General features: G+C 46.2%; 1 protein-coding gene across 2 annotated transcripts in view; it reads right to left on the reverse strand.

Annotated features, from left to right (window-relative positions):
• FBXW4 (F-box and WD repeat domain containing 4) overlaps window positions 1–15,854 on the reverse strand; it is a 215,005-nt gene that overhangs the window by 74,856 nt on the left and 124,295 nt on the right. For both annotated transcript variants that reach the window (XM_069753756.1, XM_069753757.1), the window contains one exon: window positions 9,406–9,471. In XM_069753756.1, coding sequence (XP_069609857.1) covers window positions 9,406–9,471 — 66 coding nt within the window. The remainder of the gene's footprint in view (window positions 1–9,405; window positions 9,472–15,854) is intronic.

The following is a 15,854-nucleotide window of genomic DNA, read 5'->3' on the forward strand; positions in this document are numbered from 1 at the left end:
GAGCACGGGGGGGGGGTGGATCGGAGCATGGGGGGGTGGATCGGAACACGGGGGGGTGGATTGGAGCACGGGGTGGGGGATCGCTGTGCGGGGGGGGTGGATCGGAGCACGGGGGGGATCGCTGTGCGGGGGGGAATCGGAGTGCGGGGAGGTTTGATTGGAGCACAGGGGTGTGATTGGAGCACGGGGGGAGCGGATAGGAGGACGGGGGAGCGGATCACAGGAAGAAGGGGAGCGGACCACAGATCGGGGGGCTGGGGGGGCGATCGGTGGGGTGGGGGCACATTAGTGTTTCCAGCCATGGCCGATGATATTGCAGCATCGGCCATGGCTGGATTGTAATATTTCACCAGTTTTTTAGGTGAAATATTACAAATCGCTGATTGGCAGTTTCACTTTCAACAGCCAATCAGAGCGATCGTAGCCACGGGGGGGGTGAAGCCACCCCCCCTGGGCTAAACTACCACTCCCCCTGTCCCTGCAGATCGGGTGAAATGGGAGTTAACCCTTTCACCCGATCTGCAGGGACGCGATCTTTCCATGACGCATATGCTGCGTCATGGGTCGGAATGGCACCGACTTTCATGACGCAGCGTATGCGTCAAAGGTCGGGAAGGGGTTAAAGGACACCTTTTTATCCTATGGGGGTACACTTACCTAGGATGTTGTGAAAAATTAACAATATACAAATATATACGTACATATACAGTACAGACCAAAAGTTTGGACACACTTTCTCATCTAAAGATTTTTCTGTATTTTCATGACTATGACAATTGTACATTCACACTGAAGCAGAGGCGTAGCTAGGGTTGTGGCTCTGTGAGGCGAAACTTCTGAGTGGGCCCCTAACCAGGTAACCTAGATTACAACTGGGTGACGCGCCCTAATAGTGGAGGAGAATCTCAGCAGATGACCGCGCTGTTACTGAAGATAATCTCTATCTAAAGACCAACATGGATATTACCGCCATATGGTCAGTGGTAGATACCAGCCCTACAGAACATAGATCACAGCACAGTTACAGATAATGACTTACCGCTCACGTTCTTTCTGATGGAAATGTTCATTTATCTCATCTTTTCCATCTTGCCCAGACCGACATGACAACTTCTTCCAGCTACAACTCGTCTGCAGAGAATACAACAAAGACAAATTTCACTTCTCATATTCCAGCCCCATCACCATCTATTCCCAACCTGCACAAACTCCTCATCCTGCTGATACCCCAATACTGAGCCGCTGCTGCCGTATGTCTCCCTATTACTGCCCCTGATACCCCAATACTGAGCCACTGCTGCCGTATGGGTCCTTATTACTGCACCTGATACCCCAATACTGAGCTGCTGCTGCCGTATGTGTCCCTATTACTACACCTGATATCCCAATACTGAGCCACTGCAGCCGCATGTGTCCCTATTAGTACACCTGATATCCCAATACTGAGCTGCTGCTGCCGTATGTGTCCCTATTACTACACCTGATATCCCAATACTGAGCCACTGCTGCCGTATGTGTCCTTATTACTGCACCTGATACCCCAATACTGAGCCGCTGCTGCCGTATGTGTTCCTATTACTACACCTGATACCCCAATACTGAGCCACTGCTGCCGTATGTGTCCTTATTACTGCACCTGATACCCAAATACTGAGCTGCTGCTGCCATATGTGTCCCTATTACTACACCTGATATCCCAATACTGAGCTGCTGCTGCCGTATGTGTCCCTATTACTACACCTGATACCCCAATACTGAGCTGCTGCTGCCGTATGTGTCCCTATTACTGCACCTGATACCCCAATACTGAGCCGCTGCTGCCGTATGTGTCCCTATTACGGCCCCTGATACCCCGATACTGAGCCGCTGCTGCCGTATGTGTCCCTATTACTGCACCTGATACCCCAATACTGAGCTGCTGCTGCCGTATGTGTCCCTATTACTGCACCTGATACCCCAATACTGAGCCGCTGCTGCCGTATGTGTCCCTATTACTGCACCTGATACCCCAATACTGAGCCGCTGCTGCCGTATGTGTCCCTATTACGGCCCCTGATACCCCGATACTGAGCCGCTGCTGCCGTATGTGTCCCTATTACTGCACCTGATACCCCAATACTGAGCCGCTGCTGCCGTATGTGTCCTTATTACTGCACCTGATATCCCAATACTGAGCCACTACTGCCGTATGTGTCCCTATTATTGCACCTGATACCCCAATACTGAGCCGCTGCTGCCGTATGTGTCCCTATTACTGCCCCTGATACCCCAATACTGAGCCCTTGCTGCCGTATGTGCTCCTATTACTGCACCTTATACCCCAATACTGAGCCGCTGCTGCCGTATGTGTCCCTATTACTGCACCCGATACCCCAATACTGAGCCACTGCTGCCGTATGTGTCCCGCTTACTGCACCTGATATCCCAATACTGAGCCACTGCTGCCGTATGTGTCCTTATTACTGCACCTGATACCCAAATACTGAGCTGCTGCTGCCATATGTGTCCCTATTACTACACCTGATATCCCAATACTGAGCTGCTGCTGCCGTATGTGTCCCTATTACTACACCTGATACCCCAATACTGAGCTGCTGCTGCCGTATGTGTCCCTATTACTGCACCTGATACCCCAATACTGAGCCGCTGCTGCCGTATGTGTCCCTATTACGGCCCCTGATACCCCGATACTGAGCCGCTGCTGCCGTATGTGTCCCTATTACTGCACCTGATACCCCAATACTGAGCTGCTGCTGCCGTATGTGTCCCTATTACTGCACCTGATACCCCAATACTGAGCCGCTGCTGCCGTATGTGTCCCTATTACTGCACCTGATACCCCAATACTGAGCCGCTGCTGCCGTATGTGTCCCTATTACGGCCCCTGATACCCCGATACTGAGCCGCTGCTGCCGTATGTGTCCCTATTACTGCACCTGATACCCCAATACTGAGCCGCTGCTGCCGTATGTGTCCTTATTACTGCACCTGATATCCCAATACTGAGCCACTACTGCCGTATGTGTCCCTATTATTGCACCTGATACCCCAATACTGAGCCGCTGCTGCCGTATGTGTCCCTATTACTGCCCCTGATACCCCAATACTGAGCCCTTGCTGCCGTATGTGCTCCTATTACTGCACCTTATACCCCAATACTGAGCCGCTGCTGCCGTATGTGTCCCTATTACTGCACCCGATACCCCAATACTGAGCCACTGCTGCCGTATGTGTCCCGCTTACTGCACCTGATATCCCAATACTGAGCCACTGCTGCCGTATGTGTCCCTATTACTGCACCTTATACCCCAATACTGAGCCACTGCTGCCGTATGTGTCCCTATTACTGCACCTGATACCCCAATACTGAGCCACTGCTGCCGTATGTGTCCCTACTACTCCACCTGATACCCCAATACTGAGCCACTGCTGCCGTATGTGTCCCTATTACTGCACCTGATACCCCAATACTGAGCCGCTGCTGCCGTATGTGTCCCTATTACTGCACCTGATACCCCAGTACTGAGCCACTGCTGCCGTATGTGTCCCTACTACTCCACCTGATACCCCAATACTGAGCTGCTGCTGCCGTATGTGTCTCTACTACTCCACCTGATACCCCAATACTGAGCCGCTGCTGCCGTATGTGTCCCTATTACTGCACCTGATACCCCAATACTGAGCCACTTCTGCCGTATGTGTCCATATTACTGAACCTGCTGTGTAGTTCTCTGTGCCCTCTAAATTCTAAAGCACCCCTCTATAATATAGTAATGCCGGGTGCAAGTACCCTAGAAAGCAGTGCCCATATTTTGCACCCCTATAAAGTAATATTGTCCTGTGTGCTCCTTTGATAGTCACAGTAACCTGAGTTCCCCTATAACAGTAAGTGCCCACTTTACATTTAATAATGTTCCGAGTCTCCCCCCTGTACAGCTCCCCTATACACAGCATGATGCTCTCTTATACACAGTATAATGACCCCCTCACTGTAATCTCCACACTGTATGATGGCCCCCTAGATAGCCTCCATATACAGTAGCATAATGAACCAAATAGTCCACAATATAGTATAATGCACTCGCCATAGGCAGACTCTATAGCATAAGGCAGCCCCCATAGGCAGACACTATAATAAGGCAGCAGATCCCCATAGGCAGACCCTGTAGTAAGGCAGCCCCCCCATAGGCAGACCCTGTAATAAGGCGGCAGATCCCGATAGGAAGACCCTGTAATAAGGCGGCAGATCCCCATAGGCAGACCTTGTAATAAGGCAGCAGATTCCCATAGGCAGACCCTGTAATAAGGCAGCAGATCCCCATAGGCAGACCCTGTAATAAGGCAACCCCCCATAGGCAGACCCTGTAATGAGGCAGCAGATCCCCATAGGCAGACCCTGTAATAAGGCAGCCCCCGCATAGGCAGACCCTGTAATAAGGCAGCCCCCCCGTAGGCAGACCCTGTAATAAGACAGCAGCACCCATAAAAATTAAATTAAATAAATACTTACCTCTCTTGTTCCTGTGCTGCTCCCGCTAATCTCCTGACAGCAGGCGCCGAGCAGTGACGTCATCGCGCCCGCTGTCTGTGTCGGTAACGTCAGACGCAGACACTGACAGGGGGATGATGGGAGAAGGAGTGCAGCGCTCCATCTCCTATCAATGAGATCAGCTGTATCGGCTTAATGCTGCGCGCGCCGATACAGTTACAGTTGCATAGCTCCAGGTGGGCCCCCTCAGAGCACCCTCTGCCCCCCGGTAGCTATGCTACTGCACTGAAGGCATCAAAACTATGAATTAACACATGTGGAATTGTATACTTAACAAAAAAGTGTGAAACAACTGAAATTATGCCTTATATTCTAGGTTCTTCAAAGTAGCCACCTTTTGCTTTGATGACTGCTTTGCACACTCTTGGCATTCTCTTCATGAGCTTCAAGAGGTAGTCACCGGGAATGGTTTTCACTTCACAGGTGTGCCCTGTCAGGTTTCAAGGGAACCTGTCACCTGTAAAATTGAAGGTGAGCTAAGCCCACCAGCATTAGGGGCTTATCTACAGCATTCTGGAATCATCATAAAAGATGTATCATAAAAGATGAGAAAAAGAAGTTAGATTATACTCACCCAGGGGCGGTCCCGGTACGATGGACGTCGCAATCCGGTCCGGGGCCTCCCATCTTCTTACGATGACGTCCTCTTCTTGTCTTCAAGCTGCGGCTCCGGCGCAGGTGTACTTTGTCTGCCTTGTTAAAGGCAGAGCAAAGTACTGCAGTGCGCAGGCGCCGGTCAGAGAGGCCCAGCGCCTGCGCACTGCAGTACTTTGCTCTGCCCTCAACAGGGCAGACAAAGTATGCCTGCGCCGTAGCTGCAGCATGAAGACAAAAAGAGGACGTCATCTGATGAAGATAGGAGGCGCCGCACCGGACCACGACACTCCTCGGACTGGACCGATGAGTCCAGCATTCAAGAATGCTGTAGATAAGCCCCTGATGCTGGTGGGCGTAGCTCACCTTCGATTTTGGGGGTTGACTGGTTCCCTTTAATAAGTGGGATTCCTTCCCTTATAAATGGGGTTGGGACCATCAGTTGTGTTGTGCAGAAGTCTGGTGGATACACAGCTGATAGTTCTACTGAATAGACTGTTAGAATTTGTATGGCAAGAAAAAAGCAGCTAAGTAAAGAAAAACTAGTGGCCATCATTACTTTAAGAAATGAAGGTCAATAAGTCCAAAAAATTGGGAAAACTTTGAAAGTGTCCCCAAGTGCAGTGGCAAAAACCATCAAGCGCTACAAAGAAACTGGCTCACATGAGGACCGCCCCAGGAAAGGAAGACCAAGAGTCACCTCTGCTTCTGAGGATAAGTTTATCTGAGTCACCAACCTCAGAAATTGCAGGTTAACAGCAGCTCAGATTAGAGACCAGGTCAATGCCACACAGAATTCTAGCAGCAGACACATCTCTACAACTGTTAAGAGGAGACTTTGTGCAGCAGGCCTTCATGGTAAAATAGCTGCTAAGAAACCACTGCTAAGTAGCTAAGGACAGGCAACAAGCAGAAGAGACTTGTTTGGGCTAACGAACACAAGGAATGGACATTAGACGAGAGGAAATCTGTGCTTTGGTCTGAGGAGTCCAAATTTGAGATCTTTGGTTCCAACCACCGTGTCTTTGTGCGACGCAGAAAAAGGTGAACGGATCGACTCTACATGCCTGGTTTCCACCGTGAAGCATGGAGGAGGAGGTGTGATGGTGTGGGGGTGCTTTGCTGGTGACACTGTTGGGGATTTATTCAAAATTGAAGGCATACTGAACCAGCATGGCTACCACAGCATCTTGCAGTGGCATGCTATTCCATGCGTTTAGTTGGACCATCATTTATTTTTCAACAGGACAATGACCCCAAACGCACCTCCAGGCTGTGTAAGAGCTATTTGACCAAGAGGGAGAGTGATGGGGTGCTACGCCAGATGACCTGGCCTCCACAGTCACCAGACCTGAACACAATCGAGATGGTTTGGGGTGAGCTGGACCGCAGAGTGAAGGCAAAAGGGCCAACAAGTGCTAAGCATCTCTGGGAATTCCTTCAAGATTGTTGGAAGACCATTTCTGGTGACTACCGCTTGAAGCTCACCAAGAGAATGCCAAGAGTGTGCAAAGCAGTCAAAGCAAAAAGTGGCTACTTTGAAGAACCTAGAATATAAGACATAATTACAGTTGTTTCACACTTTTTTGTTAAGTATTTAATTCCACATGGGTTAATTCATAGTTTTGATGCCTTCAGTGTGAATGTACAGTTTTCATAGTCATGAAAAAATGTTAACTACCTCCCTTACTATTTTAACGTTTACAGCTAAAGTGGAGTTTATGTATTCATTAGTATTCTGACGCATTGTGTACTTATATCTTTATACGTAGTACATACACTTAAAGGGGTCGTCAGGAAGCCAAAAACTGATTCGCTGTATACATATGTATATCCTACTGTTCAAGATTGCGGGGGGGCTTTGGGGATTGGACACCCATCAACTAAACGTTAATGGTCTACACTAAGGAAAACCTTTTAAAGTAAACCAAAACCATACGATTATTGATCTGTAACATTGTAAACCATTGTAGTACGGTACTGTGTGCTTCCAAACATTATAATATAAAATCACCCATGTACTATCCCTTACGACAAAAATCGCTGGGCTCATATTGATGCTGATACAATCGATCCCTAGGAACTTTGATACAGATATATGCATATTTGCCAATACACTTTACGATCTTTTCTTTTTTTGACTACAGTAGGAAAAAAGATCACATCTGATGTATTCTGATTGCCAAGTGCTTCCGAGACAATATCTCTGGAATTCCTACCCAAAACAAGAAGAGACCACATACTGCACCCTTCAAAAGGGTCTGCTGATTTGTCCAGGTCATGTCTACCCCCCACTAAACACTCCTGACCCACCTGTTTTGGTCAGTCAGAAGTGAATACAGACACAGCCACATACTTTGGGTAAAATTCATCTTAACTTAAAGAAACAGCTGCCCACACACTTGGCCGCATATTTTATTTTCAGGTATTTCTCTTAAGTGGTTACAGGCCGATCGTGACCTTCTTGGTTCCAAACTACCTAAATAAAAACCTTTAATACATCCTCAAAAATGTTGTTATAATAATACTACTAATAATAATTTATTGAAAGGTCCACATGTATTAGTGGGGCACATACATGCTATAAAAGAAAGTCCCCCGCTTAGGATCCTCCTCTATGTGCCAGACGGGAAAGTCACAGGAGTTTGGAGTCTTGAGGACTCCGCTTGTCTGCTCATTTCATTAGGATTCTTGTATATTACTGTAAATCTTCTCTATGTTATAACACTCACAGTTATTATCCTCAGGCTTAAGGTAAATGTCATTAGATTAGCAGTATTCCTATTAGTGGTCAAATTTCTTACCACCATCATGGCTTCTGCCCTCAAAATAGATGAATAAAAGGAGTTGTCCATTATTGGAAAACTGCTTCTTATAGTGAACCTGTCACCTTGTTTTTCCCATATAAATCAGGGCCAGCACCTGTAAGCCCTCATATACAGCCTTCTAAAATGTTGTACATATGTCCCCAAGGTGCTCTGCAGAACACAAAAAAATAGCTTTTATTACACACACTTACGAGGCGGGGCGATCTGATCCGGTGGGCATCCGTGGTCTTGATCCGGCGCCTCCTTTCTTGTTGCTTTGTGTGCATGACGCATTCTGTGTCATCCACACAGTTCCTCGGCATCGCGCTCCTGTGCAAGCGCACTTCTCAGCCCGGCTGAGGGCTCTTTGGCCTTTCCCCGCCCATGTGCATTACAGTACTTTGCTCGGCCCTCATCAGGGCAGAGAAGTGCTCCTGCGTTGGAGCGTGATGCTGAAGACACCGTGGATGATGCAGAATGTGTCATCCACACGAAGCAAGAACAGTGATGCCCATCGGACCGGACTGCCCTGTAGGTGAGTGTAAAGCAGCATTGGAACATAGATCCAGAATTCTAGAATGTTGTCAGATAGGGCTTACAGGTGCTGGCCCTACTATATGGGACAAACCTGATGACATGTTCCCTTTAATAGGCACAGAACAAATGAAAAAAAGGTATTACTTACCTCCTGGACTGCTGCCGTTCTTGTGATTTTGGCACTTTGACTCCTGGTAGTAATGTGACAGTAGTGGAGGTCTAGGAATCACTCCAGCGTGCCAAAAATGGACTATTGACCCTTTAGACTTAGATCCACCATGCTTAGTTGTGAAAAGCAAATTCTCGCTGATGACTCCATAGCAGTTCTTCCACAAGTTAGATTAACTAAAGCTGCTCCCCAAGACCTAATCGAATCACATCATAGATCTTAGCTTCCTAAAAACGTTTGACTTATGGTAAAGGGGATATTGGCCTTCTTGTCGGAAGTTCTGAGCGTTATTGCAGGTTTTTGTATGTTATCTTGTTGCACTTTTGACATTTGTAATGATGTTTGGTTCCCAACTTATGTTGCATGTATCATTTCCTAGAATACATACCGTAGGTTAATGGGTAAAAAAAAAGTGCCCATGATGGAAAAATGGATGGATGAAAAAATGAGAACATTCAAAAAAAAAAAATCTGCGTGTGAAGAATTGCTTAACTCATATGTTATGCCTGCTAAACTGCGATTCCTCCTATATAGTGTTATATCTGGCTAACTCTATAACTGGATCAGATGCCAGAACAGAATTAGGAGATTCATCTGCTCATATTCCAGATTGCTATATCAGTTTCACTGTCACTACATGTCTTTAGGAAAATTTACACAGTACATTAAGAAAAAGGGTCCTGCAAGATCATTTATGTTATGAATGTGTTGGCAGAAAACAGATGTCTGATATTACACACAGATATTACCTCTGAAGGTCCCAAATCCTGAGCGGTGATGTATGGTGGCAGCAGGCTGTCCCGGTAACGAAGGAGCTGTGAAGACACAGAAAGGGGGAAAAACATTACTCATCGGAGGACGTTCTGGGGGCCACCTTCCCTATAGCGAGCACACAGTGATTGTATCGAGAGCATAATCACTAATTCATGGTCCATATCACTTTCTTATACATAGCTTACTATTAGGAGTCCTTTGCAGCTATGATCACAAGCTATACCATTGCCGCTGCACTGACCTACACACAAATACACATGTACGGTAAAGATATTTGGGATTTTGTAGATTCTCCACAACTGTAATGTCACAATACTGCAGTCAAATGTCAAGTTACATCAGCACCAGCATGGCCCAAAGTGCAAAGTGTGGAGAATGGGACGGCGCCAAGTACAGTAATATAGGAGTTTCACTTTTTGTATTGAAGAACTGAAATAAATGAACTTTTTGATGATATTCCAATTTTGTGAGAAGCACCTGTATATTTGAACTTGACTTTGCACAAAGTAATCGTCAAGTATCATTATCACAGCCTTACTGATGTCACCTGTCCCCATCTAGCGGTGCAGAGCTGGCCCCCATTAACTTGAGTGTATCCATGTTGCAGTAGTTATCCAGAAATGCAATATGCCAAAATAAAACTGTGAAGGAGAGGTTGGTCTCAGACATTACGTGATGGCATATCCTCGTGATAAGTCATCATTTACAGAGATGGGAGTACTCCTTTAAATATACAGAGCAGTTCTCACTAATTAGACCTAAAGCTGCGGATTTGACTGCTCTGACTCGTACTCGTCTTCTAGTATTACACATTTTACACCTGCCCTGCGCTCCTTGTCGTCCATACTGGTAAAGTTTCACATCTAAATTTTAAGTGCGGAACTATTCCGGGAAAATTATGTTGGGAGCCTCTCTGAAAAAGTCCTCGACTCCATGAGGTGATTGCAAAGTGAAGAACAGATCATTTCTAAGCCTCTCTTCCCAGTCTGGCCACAAGCCAAAAGTATGATATTTCATGAGTGCGTCCACTAACTTGTGGATCCGACCACCCAAGTCCCTTACAAATAAAACAGCACATTCTTAAAGTGTTATGGTAAAAAGGACTGGACTCCACTTTTCCGATAACACTTGCAAAACAAATCCCCAAACTTTCCAAATACCCTTATTACCCTTCTTTTTCTGGCGAAACATTGCAGGGGCATCAAGGGAGAGGCTGTCACGTGGGAGGGGGGTGTTGCCGGACTAGTGTAGTCCTGCAATGCGAATCCCTTAGTGATAAATCCTTCACAGTTAGTAAACAACTGTCTTCAGATTACACAGCAAATACCTGCTCACGTATTCCCTTTAAAGACTGGTGGGATGGAAGGAAATAGCACAGAACCACATAACTGTGACCTGCACAGCAGAATTGTGGCGAAAAAATAAAATAAGTATTTTACATTTTTGTTCAAGTGGACAAGCCCTTTAAACTTATTATTCCACCACAATTTTATTTATTTTAATGACATGACCATTAGGCTTCTTTTACACATACCGTTGTTTTGCAGCCCCAATAGATTTCTATCAATCATTTCACAGTGCGCCGTATGGTCGTATTTATGGCCGTGAAAAAAGATCGAGCCTGCTGGATCTTTTTCATGACTTACGGAAATTTGTTTTTGCAGTGCACCGTGACTTCCGGTTTTGCGGAACGCCGTTTTTTTTCCCAATACTACCTCCATAGTATTGGAAACCCGAAAAACGGCCATCTGCATGGTGTTTGCGGTCCATTATTGCGGCAGACCGTGAAAATTGCGGCGATGCGGCCCACAAAAAAAGGCCCGCATTAACGGGCCGCAAAAAAAACACGGCAAGTGTAAAAGTAGCCTTATCTAAAATGTTTAGACTTTAAAAACTGTAGAAGAAAATGAGAAAAAAAAAAAGAATTCTAAAAATTCAGACTGTTTATCCACCTACTCCAAAAAGTGTTCTTCAGAAGCAACTGGCGTTTGAAAATGTGAGAAAAAAAAGTATTTTGTCAATGAAGCGTGCGACTACAAAAGTAATACATTATTGTCTTTTTCTTCCCCGTAATCCATTAATAACTACCAAAGCCAATTACTGTAGAGAGTAACATACCAGCCTCTCACAAAATCATTCTTGGGAGCAATTTGCTTCTTAAGATGCTTAAAAAAAAAATGTAAACAAAGAAGAGTGGAGCAGGGCTATTCGCCCCTCTGGAAGGTATGCAATAACACTCTTTGATTGTTGCCACGGGTCTAAATTAGCGTCAAGGTAAGCTAATAGTGAAGAAAGAGGGGAGGAACCCAATTCTAATCCCTGCCACTCTGGCAAATCTGACCTCCCAGTAGGCCTGCGGTAGGGATTAATATCGCTACCTCACTGGCCCTTCACCACTGGGCCCCCCTTCTTTTGCCTCTCTTACTTGATCCAGTCTGCAGTTAGCAGACTAAAACCAAACGAGTTTCCCTCCCCATATTGTCTTCACGCATTTCTCCAGGTGCATACTGAGCCGCTGGTTTAGAGAAGGCGTTGTGTCCCACCAAGATACCTGTGGTTTTCCCACCACCTTGATCTTTCCACTCCAGCGCTCCTCTTCTTTAATACAACAGAATTGCTTCTTTATTCTTTCGATAAGATTGGCCTTACATGAGTATGTGTGGCACAGAAAAAAAAAGGGGCATAAAAAGCCAAAGGCCTTAATTCTCATGGATTTTTTTGTTCCAGGAGTCTCAAAAGGTAATATAGAATCTTATTAAGTCGTTATCTTTTGCAGCTCGTTTTTAATTAAATTGCACAGACAGGAAAATGTTCAATAGCAAAATTTTGAAAAATAATTAAAGAGAAAAAGTTAGAACTGCCCACTCGGCCCAACATACACTTACCTCGGAACCATGTGTAGTCATGTGAACTTTATCATTTTCTGATGTACCACATTCTTTATTACATTAATTGAAGATTGCTTAGGAATGAAACTACTAGTTGTGCTTCTGGGATCTATTATAGTGGTGTTTTTGTTTTTTTTCTGTTTTTTACAGGGGATTTCTACAATGGCTTATGAGCCCTTAGACTACGTCCCCACGGTCAGTAATCAGCAGCGCTTTGGAGGCAGCACATGTCTGCTCCGTCCAAATGGGCGGCCAGCTTTTGAACACAGGTGATTCCACATGTCTTCATTGAACTGTGCGGTATCACCGCGCCCAATACATTGGACGAGAAATTTATCTCAGTCTCCGCAAGATAAATTCACATGCTGCAGTCTGCAAAGACGAGCCGCATGCGCGTATACGCAGGGAAGCTGGAGGAGTCCGTGCACACATATTAGAGATGGCATTGCTTGAAATCCCATCCACTATGCTGTAACATCTGGACGCTGCGGATGTACGCAGCGCCCAACCAGCAAAGTTTACTGACCGTGGAAACATACACTAAGGCAAGAGAATGGTGGCAATGGTCAGATGAATGATGCAGAGGACGTCATTGGATGTTGTCCAGTGTGGATCTGGTGTAATGGAAAATTCCAAGGGCAATTAATGTTTTTCTTTATTTTATACCATTGCCTTTCCTACGGCAGATTTTGTAATATCCTGCGAAGGTGTTACCTGCTTTGGACAACCCCTTTATGTCCTAATGCCAAGACCCTGCACAAAAAACTGGGGTAATGTTCAGTCCACCAGCCATGGAAAAGGAAGCAATACGCAACCCTCATTGAAATCAATGCGATGTCCCTGTAATGCATGGATTTGCCTAATGCTTTAAACATACTTTAATTGAGAATGTCAGCAAGTTTTTGCCGCCTCATCTGAGAGCAGCAAAACTGCAGCAAGCAGCCCAGTAAGTGACAAATTGCAGGAATCAGTGTCTCTGCCCCTACATCATACTGTTCTCATACTAGGTGGCAAAATCCTGGGGAGAGGTTCTGAAGGTTCCCTCTGCCATCAATCAATTATCTTGAAATTCTTTCATAGGAAATGAAAATAAATAGTTAATCTTCATCATGCACAGTATAAAGCATTACATTCTACTAACGAAAAAACAAGAAGGCAAATTGGACTGAGTATTAAAGCACCCACATTTCCCAATTTTCTATCGAATGTTCATTAATATTTTCTCAAGACAATGAAAATCACAAAAACTATATTTCTAAGTGTCCTCCTTATCAATATTCTGACTGTCCAGTCTACACTATTTCACTATATAGACACCGGGATGTAGAGAACACAGAAACTTTCTGAAGTCAAGTTTTTCCTCAAATATTCTTTATAAAGGGGAATTTACTTACTTTCAAACTTACTGTGTATGGACTCAGGGTGGGAAATTTATATAAACCTCCCCTCTGCACCGGTGCCTTTCTTCTGCACTGGCTGTGGTGCCCACCGATGCCCTGGCAAAAAATACTACATGCCGGTGGGAACGGATGGACTGCCGTTTCCACTTTCCTGTTCAGACAGAATGTTCTAGGGTTTCCCGTTTTTTTGTGGTTATCACTGTTCCTTGCTGCCCTGGGGTCCTGATTCCAAATCCCACAAAGGATTACATTGGCAAACAGTTTGTATGGTGTCCCTGACTTGGCGCGGGCCTCCTACAGGTAGACAAAAAACCTCAGCACAGAAATGATGAAGGGGAGCGAAAGATCTTGATGAAATTAGTGAAGATTTTATTTTGATACAGCAAGAAAAGGTCTAACATTTCGACCAATAATGGTCTTTATCAAGGACATTTGTATTGTAGAGCATCCGGGAATGAGGTCGATGCAGCTGCACGCGAGCCGTCCTACACGTACAACACCACAAAAGCAATCTGATAGGGAATATAGATTGTGAACCCCAATGGGGAAAGTGACAGTGAGGTCTTAAAGGGCCTCTGTCACCCCCCTCCAGCGGTTATAAACTAAAAGAGCCACCTTGTGCAGCAGTAATGCTGCATTCTAACAAGGTGGCTCTTTTAGTTTTTGCTTCTGTTATTCCCTCAATAAAGAGTTTTATAATTTTTCCCAAATACCTATCTTTAGCCAGGGAGGCAGGTCTGAAGCCCCCTCCTGCCGTCAGTCATCTCTTCTGTGGCGCTGGTCGCCGCCCCTTCAGCGCTGTTTACGTCTGAAATCCGGCGCCTGCGCTGTGCGTCCATGCCAGGGGCAGGCGCATTGAGAAGTGGCCGTCATAGCTAAGATGCCGGGTTCCTGACGGCGCCTGTGCGGGCAGTGCGGCCACCCTGTTGCTGAATCCCAGCCCCGCACTGTGCATAATGCATAACACACTGCGGGGCGGGGATTCAGCAACAGGGTGGCCGCACTGCCCGCACAGGCGCCGTCAGGAACCCGGCATCTGAGCTATGACGGCCACTACTCAATGCGCCTGCCCCTGGCATGCACGCACAGTGCAGGTGCCGGATTTGAGACGTAAACAGCGCTGAAGGGGTGGCAACCAGCTCACCGGAAGAGATGACTGACGGCAGTTGGGCGCTTCAAAGAGGGGGCTTCAGACCTGCCTCCCTGGCTAAAGATAGTTATTTGGGGAAAATTATAAAACGCTTTATTAAGGGAATAACAGACGCAAAAACTAAAAGAGCCACCTTGTTAGAATGCAGCATTACTGCTGCACAAGGTGGCTCTTTTAGTTTATTAACGGCTGGAGGGGGTGACAGTGGCCCTTTAAAGAACTGAGGAATCTGATGGTGCCAATTAGGCTACTTTCACACTTGCGTTTTTAGCAATCCGTAGCAATCTGTTCACATCCTGCAAATGTATCCGCAGGATGCGTTTTTTGCCCATAGACTTGTATTAGCGACGGATCGTGACGGATGGCCACACGTCGCGTCCGTCATGCAACGGATGCGTCGTGTTTTGGCAGACCGTCAGCACGAAAAAACATTCAATGTAACGTTTTTTTCGTACGTTGCGTCTGCCATTTTCTACCGCGCATGCGTGGCCGGAACTCCGCCCCCTCCTCCCTGGACTTCAGAAAGGGCAGCGGATGCGTCGAAAAACTGCATACGCTGCCCACCTCGTGCACAAATTTCACAACGTGCGTCGGTACGCCACCCCGACACTTAGCGACTGACCCGTACCGATGCTAGTGTGAAAGTAGCCTAAGTAAGATCATTAATTCCCTTGGGGAGATGTACAATATGTAGGGGAACCCTCCTGTGAATAATATGGCATCATCATTTTCTATGGCATACTACTTAAGGTTGTACCGTCAATCACACAGAAAAGGAACTGTAGTGCAGAAGTATGAGCATCAATCATTTTTCTAAACCAGTTACATAGTAAGTGACGAGCCGGCTGCTCATAACCGAGCGTTAGGAGACACAGCGTCTCCGATGCTCCATACTCAGTATAGAAGCTGGTGCTGTAAAATGTAATGTGACTCTACAGTGCCGGCTCCTCTACTGGATACGAGAGCTGAAGAGAGCGAGCAGGACG

Source organism: Ranitomeya imitator, chromosome 2 (genome assembly GCF_032444005.1).
Source record: "Ranitomeya imitator isolate aRanImi1 chromosome 2, aRanImi1.pri, whole genome shotgun sequence".
Lineage (NCBI taxonomy): Eukaryota > Metazoa > Chordata > Amphibia > Anura > Dendrobatidae > Ranitomeya > Ranitomeya imitator.